The 8,614-nt window shown below is 43.9% G+C and overlaps 2 protein-coding genes across 2 annotated transcripts; one reads left to right on the plus strand and one right to left on the minus strand.

The window, feature by feature from the left end:
• Positions 1-1,838: 1,838 nt before the first annotated feature.
• Positions 1,839-4,636, plus strand: LOC139339216 (zona pellucida sperm-binding protein 3-like). Its single transcript, XM_070974722.1, has 8 exons — positions 1,839-2,246; positions 2,428-2,543; positions 2,646-2,749; positions 2,876-3,053; positions 3,192-3,309; positions 3,447-3,532; positions 3,712-3,971; positions 4,268-4,636. The coding sequence occupies exons 1-8, from the start codon at positions 1,839-1,841 to the stop codon at positions 4,372-4,374; spliced, it is 1,377 nt and encodes a 458-aa protein (XP_070830823.1). The 3' UTR covers positions 4,375-4,636.
• Positions 4,637-7,578: 2,942 nt separating this feature from the next.
• arl14 (ADP-ribosylation factor-like 14) lies at positions 7,579-8,184 on the minus strand. The gene has a single exon (XM_070974798.1). It carries the CDS (start codon positions 8,182-8,184, stop codon positions 7,579-7,581), a length of 606 nt encoding a protein of 201 aa, XP_070830899.1.
• Between the last annotated feature and the right edge of the window lie 430 nt (positions 8,185-8,614).

The raw sequence follows: 8,614 nt of genomic DNA on the forward strand, positions 1-8,614 counted from the left end.
TACTGAAGAAAAAAAAAAAAAAGGATTTACTTTCAATGAGTAGGTTCTTATTTATGATGGACCTGAAAGCCTAAAAATGTGACTCCCTTACCATGATGGATATTTAGCCATATTTAGCCATCAACATGACTGTATTTTCCTGTAAACAATGAGCCATGTGAGAATAAACAGGATGCAACAGTGTTTGTTCACACCTCATTTGGAAAGTCCAGTGCTGATTGTCTACTTACTATCAGGGGACCATAATAATGTCAGTAAAAAGTCTTTTGATAGACAGAGGGATGTGAAAGTCAGTTAAAAAAAAGACATCCAGTGTCTGGTAAAGGGTTGAATTAAGCTAATATTTGCACTGGAGCTACAATGAAGTTATCTATAAGTTTACAAATAGCAAAGAGTTAACAGGGGAATGACCAACTGAAAGCTCTGTGGTGTTTTTATAATTCCACTAATTGATTTGTGTTAACTTGTTCAGCCCGGGTTTGGGCATTGTGCATCCAAAGTACGAGTAAGCCTTATAAAATGAAATATAGCTTTTGTTTTCATTTGCATCCCTTCTGTGATGAGTGGAAATGGCACGCCTGAGATTTGTGGCTGCTGGTGTTGAGAGTGACCTTTTTACCACAGAAAATGTGTTTTACTGAAGAAGTGAATCATAGTGGGTTGTGCACAAACCACTTCAGAGACGGCTGCCCCTCTACGACAAAGCCCACCACACAAACATAAAAGTTTGTTAAAATGATCAATACTTTGTACAAAAATATTGATAAAAATACAAAACTGGAGGCACGCCTCATAGTTTAAAAACCTCCGTACTATATATTTGGTTTCAGAAGCAGGCAGACATGATGAAATCAGAAGGGGAATAAAACGCTATTTTGGATTTAATACCATATCCTGCATTTACAAATGACAGAAAGGTAGCATGACAAGAACAATGAAATGTTGTGCAAACTGCAGTATTATTAATGCACCAGCCTTACTCAAATATTTACTTTGAAAAGGGATTAGTAAAGTACTTCTTCTCTTTCTTAAAATCATGTTTAGTTTCATTAATACAGACCTGACCCTTAGCTCAGCTCAGCTGTACACTGCTCTAACAACCTCCATATGTCAAGATGGGGCAGCCTGTAGTAGCCTGAGAGGCAAAACCCAGGGGGAAAGTCTGTTTACGCTCTGTGCTGCTCGTTTATTGTACATCTGGTCCTTTCCTGGATTATGTCGTTTTAATTTCACAGTTAAAATACAAATCTTGTCAATACATCCTCCCTACCAAATTGCATTTTCTTTGATTAAATTAAACCGATGTCATTTTAATGATTGAATGACTGCTAAGCGGCGTCGCTGCCTATGGCTCAGGACAAACCAGAGAGGAAAGAAAAAACACATGTAATTCTAAACCAAGAACACATTATTAACGAGCAAACGCTACTAATCTAAGAAACGGCTTAATTTAACCCATTTCCGTTCATTCAAACCGTAGAGATGAAATGCTTTCGCTGCTGACAAACTGGACTCATTTTTATAATTGTAGTGCCACCTAGTGGAATATTTAGCTTATAGCAATTAATGTATTTTAGCTCATGGGTCGCACTAAAAAAAAAAGCGTGTATATAAAGTTGTTATCTAATGGCACTTGTTAATTACATGGACTAAAAATGCTAAACACTTCCATGCTGACACATTTCACTTAACACTGAAGAGACACGCTGAGTGAAACGGGATTATAATCAGTCACACCCTGCGCACAGGTGCGTCACGGCAGATCACTCACAGCTGCGGTGATATGTTCAAAGGCTGTAGGACACCGCCCCTCCTTCCAAACCCGCTCGAGGTCAAGAATGGACCACGGCCTGAAGAGAACCTCTCTTTGGTGGATTATTGTCTTCATCTCAATTCACACACTCGCAGAAAGCCGGTTAGTGTACGGCCGAGGCTCCAGCGCAACAAACGCCCACATCCCAAGCAGGACTCATGTTAACATCCAGCCTCCACTGGCTGCGGTCAAACAGCAGCACAGCCCGGAGCTTAGAGCGCGGCCTCGGCCTGTCGTGGTCAACTGTCACCCGGACTCGATGGAGGTTGTGGTGCAGGCGGATATGTTTGATAGAGGCCTGCAGGTGGACGGCAGGCATCTGCGCCTGGGCTCAGATTCACTGACTGAGGGGAGTGCATGCGGAGCAGTCTCCTCAGGAGAGACGGAATACACCATCCAGGTCCACCTGATGGACTGTGGAACTAAACTCTCTGTAAGCATCATGTTGATTTATGAGGTGTCAGGTTGTACAAATTCATCCGTTATTATTCAGCTGTTTTGGGGGAGTTTGCACTCAGTGTCAGGCGCTCAGTGACTGGGTTTAGGCTGAAAGGCTTGTCTTCTATTATTTTTTGGAATTACATATTCCGAAAGACTCACATTGTTCCTTTCAGTCGACAGCAGAGAAGATTATCTATTCTAATGTTCTGGTCTACGCACCTGAGCCTTCATCTGATGGTTTGCTTAGATTGGATGGATCAGCTATTCCAGTTGAATGTCATTATGAAAAGTAAGTCCTGTATGTTTTAACTCAGTTTTGTGTGTAATCCGCTACTTGAAGGCAAAGAATTCAATCCTGAAACACCGCTGTAACCGGCTGTCTCTTTTCCAGGAGGTATGCTGTGGATAGCATTTCCCTGCATCCCACCTGGGTTCCGTATGTCTCCATAGCCTCAGCAGAGGACCAGATAGACTTTAACCTGCTGCTCATGACTGGTATTAAACTGATCCACACAGCATTGTTTTCTGCTTCCATGTATCTTCAGAGCAGCATGATGCTACCTCCCTGTCAAGAGTGTTTCTTGAATGTTTGGATTTTCCGTTTAAATCTCGTCTTCACAGACGATTGGCAGTTTCAGAGGGGATCGCATTCCTACTTCCTTGGTGACCCCATTCATCTCGAAGTTTCTGCTGTCACTGGTAACCACATGCCCCTGCAAGTCTATGTTGACCACTGTGTGGCCACGGCAACTCCTGATGCAGAAGCAACATTAAGATACAACTTCATCGACCATTACGGGTGAGCTCCAACGTGCGCCGTCCTGCAACTATAAAATGAAGATTGCCAGTTACTTTTATTGCAGTGTTTGTGACTTTTTTTCTTTTAACTTTAAGTAACTACATTCCCAACATTTGTTTACCTTTGCTGCCCTAACAGATGTCTTGCTGACGCCTACCTGACAAACTCCAGCTCCCATTTCCTACCAAGAGTTGAGGAGCACAAGCTGAGGTTTCAACTCGATGCCTTCAGGTTCTACCAGGTGCCCAGCAACCAGGTTGGTTCATTTTCCTGTCTGTTCAAGGCTTATTGTTCAAAGAGTATGTCAGTGTAAGACTTGCATTAGTTACATATTCTCTCCAATACACATGAGACCTGAAAGAAGAGCTTGATCGTGTTTCCTCTCTCCCACAGGTCTACATAACCTGCTACGTGAAGGCTGTTCCAGTCACGTTAGCAGTCAGCGCTCAGAACAGAGCCTGCTCTTTAATTAAGGACAGGTATTGTAATAATTGAGTAATTTTACAATCTGCATGACCGGTTCTCCCTAGAGTGTGCCTGCATTATCAGGAAATGAAGCTGTACCTCTTGAATGTCATCTGACAATTTTATCCCCTCTATAAAACACGCCATGAGGTGAAATGATCTCACTAATCCTGAGAACTGCCTCCTCATCCAGATGGAGGTCAGTCGACGGGGACGACGAGGCATGTAGAAGCTGCGGTATCTCCCATCAGGTGGAGCAGCCTCTGTCCACAGAGCCCCCTCAAACTACCATTGCCACCAAAGCGTGGCCCTCCAAGATGCCGCAGGAGAGTTCAGTCCAGAACAGACCGGAACAATCCCCAGCCAGTTATTACCGTGTTCATCCGGGAGTGCACCAGAGCCAGCACAACAAACATCAGCAGTGGATGAAGAGGGGAGCAGAGTACAAAGCAAGTGAGAAAGGCATCTTCCGAATGCTTACAATCTATGTACAAACTACACTGATTTTGTGGGCATGTGTTATACATGCTAGCAAATTTAAAGGCTGCTTTCTGAAGCACCAACACTGAAATATCTTATGTACTGATGTACTGATCCTTAATGCAGACTAAATGGAGATGTGATTTGTTTTACGCTTTACCGTATTCCTTAATCGTATTTGAATACACATGTTTATTCATATACTTTAGTGCAGCTGTAAGAGACTCTTTTGCATTCTTGAACGAGTCTTCATGCGATTTGTTTTCCAGAGCAAACCGTCCAGCTGGGACCCATTACTGTCCTATCATTCGGCAATGCAGAAGCAAGGCCAACAGATTCCAAAACACCACTTTCACCAAAGAACAGGACCACCTGAGACTCCGAATAGCACAATGGAGGCTGTTGAGAATTCCAAAAAAAAAAGAAAACAAAAAACACACACCGCGTTCATTTCTGGCATGTACAGGACAAACTCACATTTTGGACACAACTGACAGCTCCTGTGAATGCAGAGAAATTTTTCCTGTGAACTTTACTCCCCATTTGCTTTAAAATTCCCATTTACTTTGTTACAGCTCTTGCGTTTTTCTGTTTAAATGACACACGTTTTTTTCCAATAAATATTTTACATTTAACATGCTTTTTGTGTTATTGTTGTTGTTGTTGTTGATGTTGTTGTTGTTGCATTTATCCCATGCAAAACACATGAGCATCATCTGGTCTTTAAAAAATCCAACATCTGGCAATTCTTTGCCAAGAACTGGATATGTCTTTAGCAAACAATCTACTCAGCAATCGGGTTTTAAGCACTCAGAATCATTAGCAGAAGCAGAAATGAATGTCAAAAGAAATTGCAACGTGTGTTTTGTGTATTTTAACGCAAACACACAAACAATGCATCCTTTCAACATCGACTGTAAGAATTCGTTGAACATAGCACCAGCTATTTTGTACTGTGGAAAAAAGCAGACAGGCTGTTAGGGAGCACTTCCTTCCATTACCACCCACAGCCTACTTATCTTGTAGTCACATTATTGATTAATCATTGTGAGGGTATATGACGCAATAGAAAATGTGTCTGTCTGCCACATCGTGTAAAATAAGACACAGCTCTACGCAGTAATGGCTTATTTTAAAAATGGTCATTTTTCCTAATATTTTTGGTCACTTAACTCAGTTATAAGTTGAATTTTTATCAGAATAATTCCATAAAAGTTGCTTATTGCTGGTTATTTTGAGTAAAGAAAGCACCACCGCCGCTGCTGCTGTTACGGTCTCCCCAAGCCTTTCATTCACACTTTAAGCAAAACTAACTTGTTGGCAGCAGCGCTTCGCACTTCCAGCCTCACAGTCAGCCTAAATGGACGTGGATCAAACCTTCGCAGCCTTTCAAGGCAAGCCCTGACCTGAACCCTTAATTTACACCAGTGTTAATATTGCAAATGGAAATTCTCTGCGCCCCTGCCAGCTACATCTGAGTTATTTGGGTTGAGTAGTGTCAGCACCTCGGACAGCGCCCCTCATTGTTCTACCCTCAGTGGGCGTGTTGGGCGCTGTCCACAGTCCTGGAGCGATGGTTTCTGCAGGAGGCTCGTTTTCATGTCCCCTTCCACGATTAATCATTGGTCATTTCTCAGGGCTTCCGACACGACCGATCGATTTCCCGGGCGCCTGTTTACTCTTATGTCAAATGAATAAGCTGCTGTTTTGTAAGACTTTGTTTACGATTTGCTGCGCGGCATCAATACACCAGCTAAGTGCATAATAAATCAGACTGAAGTACACTTTGACGTTAATGTCAAGCTTGTTAGCATATTGATATGTTGCAGGGACACATTCGGCTGTCTGCGTCCAGCCTCAGTTGTACTTTAGCGATTTCTGAGTCCTGCCTATTCAATGATTGGATATGTGGACTCGTTGTGCTGCTTTAACGGTCTGTTTCGCTTCTTTTCGTCAGAATTTGTGGATGTCCTCTGGGCATGCGGTGCGCTGATGATGGCTCTGCGTCAGCGTTTCATCCAGCGCATCTTTCAGCGCACACCATCCACGAGTGAATAGCCTCGCCTGCACCCTGTTTCCCCAAGATTCACCATCGGTTCACCGGTTCATTTCTCCCCTTTGAGCACAACGGCGATGTTTTCCCACACATGCCGTGCGCTGGCGGTGTTCGCTGTCTGCTTTCTGGCTCGCACGGTTGTTTATTCCATCCGAAAATGCGGACAGGATATTTGTCGGGATGACCAGATCTGCTGCGCGCAGGGAAACGACACCACCGCCGTCACCTGTTGCAAGCAATTCGTGGACAAGACTTACTACAACATCGCCATGGTCACCCGGAAACTTTCCGGGGTGCTTATTATGCTGCTTCTGTTCGCTGTGGGATACTTTGTCCAGCGAGTGTTGTGCTCCAGATCCAGACAGCTCACCCCGCCACACAACGGACTCCCAGCTGTCACCACATCGCAAGAACCGCTCATGGAGAGCAGCGCACCGGACAGCTCCATGGATCCTGCTCCTGCTGCTCAGCTGCCCTCATACGAGGAGTGCAAGCGCCTACCGACATACGAAGAAACAGTGAGGGATGGGAACTGGGGACGACCCGAGTCCAACATCGGACAAACTACATGACGAGGACGTCGGTTTGATATGTTTGGGCTTGACCACATAGCACAATAGATCGACATTTGAGATTGTTGGCCTGTTTTGTATCATTATTATAGACACTTAGAGAGCAAACCGCCCAAGACGTTGCCTGATATTTTCTCTGCAGCAGCCTGAAGTGGTGCGCCTCTGTGCCAGATGTCCATCATTGCTCTCTTTGTTCCAGGGAAAGTGCCGGCGAGTGTTCAAGTATGATTACATTTCCTAACAGGGCCCGGTTTGTTTGCTAATGTTTATCAAGTATAGTCCTCAAGTCCTGAAAAATCTGTTTGGCTGCTGTGTATTATCCTCCAGCATGACACTTGCTTTGTCTTTTTGGCCTTTTAATTCACCAGGATTTTAATATTGACGACCGAGGATCAGGACAGCACTTCGTTACTTATCCCGCTGATCCTGTATCAGCCTGATACTTCTGTGAGCCCAAGACATTATTGTAAGCTCAATGGCCATGGCTGTGTGAGATAATCAAATTCTGTTAATAATTGAAAGAAGATATGCGTAAAATCGTTTCTACACTAACTTGGTGTGTATTTGTGGTGCTCAGTACTGACTTTAATGCACAGTAATCAGCTTCATGGTATCTTGTGTTTGTCGTGGTTTCCATAATGGAATCATTAGAACTAGACTAATAAAGTCACTCACTCTGAAGTAGCTTGCCAGGCTCTGTATAGCTCCAACCCGGATACTGTATGTGGGCATACATACATACATACATACATACATACATACATACATACATACATACATACATACATACATACATACATACATACATACATACATACATTTATCGACTTTAATACTTTAATCGACTTTTTTATTGTGTAGCCTATAAGCAGTTTACACTTAGAATAAACTTATTTCAATATTAAACATCATGTCAGTGCTTTGAAAATAACACATTTCATATAAATAAAAGTTAATGTCTGCGACTGGCTTTGAGGTAGTGCACTTTATCCTTGATATTGTCTTTCATCGTCCCATTGTCTGCTGGGAGTTTGGCCATGTGGACCACTTGTCTGAAGGCCTCTTGAATTCCAACTCCCGTCGACGCGGAACAAGGCTGGACAAACCAATCCCGATCTGAACACATCTTCCTCAGGTTAAATTTGTCCTGGATTTCGGTGGCCGTCAGAGCGCCGTCCACGTCCTGTTTGTTGGCGAGCACAACCACCGGACTGCTGCGCAGCTGCTCGCTCCTCAGCGTGCTCTCCAGCTCCCTTCGTGCCTCCTCAATGCGCTTCGAGTCCGAGCTGTCCACAACAAACACAACGGTCGCTGCGTCCTGGTGGAAACCCTTCCAGTGCTCCCGCATTTTCCTCTGACCACCGACATCCCACATCGTCAAGACGATGTTCCTCCTGTTCTTTCTCGTCTCCATCATTTCCACGTTGAAGCCCACGGTGGGCACGGTGCCGACACACGTGTTGTATTTCATCTTGTAGAGGAGGGTCGATTTTCCGGCGTTGTCCAGGCCCAGAAGGAGGACTTGGGCCTCTGGTAGTTTAGATCCTCGCAGTCCCATGACAACGTGGAGAGGTAAAGAAAGTCAGCTGAAGTGGAAAAGGCACATCTCCCAGTTACAGTGCTCTTTGACGCAGTGTTTGCTCAGTGCGTTGCTCGGACTTTAATAGATAAGCCATTAGCTACAGGCTGACTGTAACTCACGGCTCAGCGATAAGGCGCCACACCAGGGGGCAAAGTTTATGCCAGCCAGAGGATATTCCTTGTTTATTTACCATAGGGAAGTGCAAAGTTTGCTCTTAATAAGACCAATATTGTTTGTAGAATGACATCTTGCTAATCTTGTCATGCACCGTTTATAAAGGTTTTCCATATAGGTCAAGGTATGTTTATTATCCCCCAGGGACATTTCCTTTGTAGTCAGCAGTTACCATATAACAATCAGACGAGTCATTAAAAAGAAAGGCAATTCAAACAGCTTGAGAAAACCA

Source organism: Chaetodon trifascialis, chromosome 11 (assembly GCF_039877785.1).
Source record: "Chaetodon trifascialis isolate fChaTrf1 chromosome 11, fChaTrf1.hap1, whole genome shotgun sequence".
Classification (NCBI taxonomy): domain Eukaryota; kingdom Metazoa; phylum Chordata; class Actinopteri; order Chaetodontiformes; family Chaetodontidae; genus Chaetodon; species Chaetodon trifascialis.

Excerpts from the sequence above, each read along its gene's own strand:
- LOC139339216 (XM_070974722.1), top strand. The coding sequence starts at position 1,839 with ATGGACCACGGCCTGAAGAGAACCTCTCTTTGGTGGATTATTGTCTTC. Across the intron at positions 3,054-3,191 it reads AACTTCATCGACCATTACGG|ATGTCTTGCTGACGCCTACC; the intron begins GTGAGCTCCAAC and ends CTGCCCTAACAG. Across the intron at positions 3,533-3,711 it reads TGCTCTTTAATTAAGGACAG|ATGGAGGTCAGTCGACGGGG; the intron begins GTATTGTAATAA and ends CTCCTCATCCAG.
- arl14 (XM_070974798.1), bottom strand. The coding sequence starts at position 8,184 with ATGGGACTGCGAGGATCTAAACTACCAGAGGCCCAAGTCCTCCTTCTG.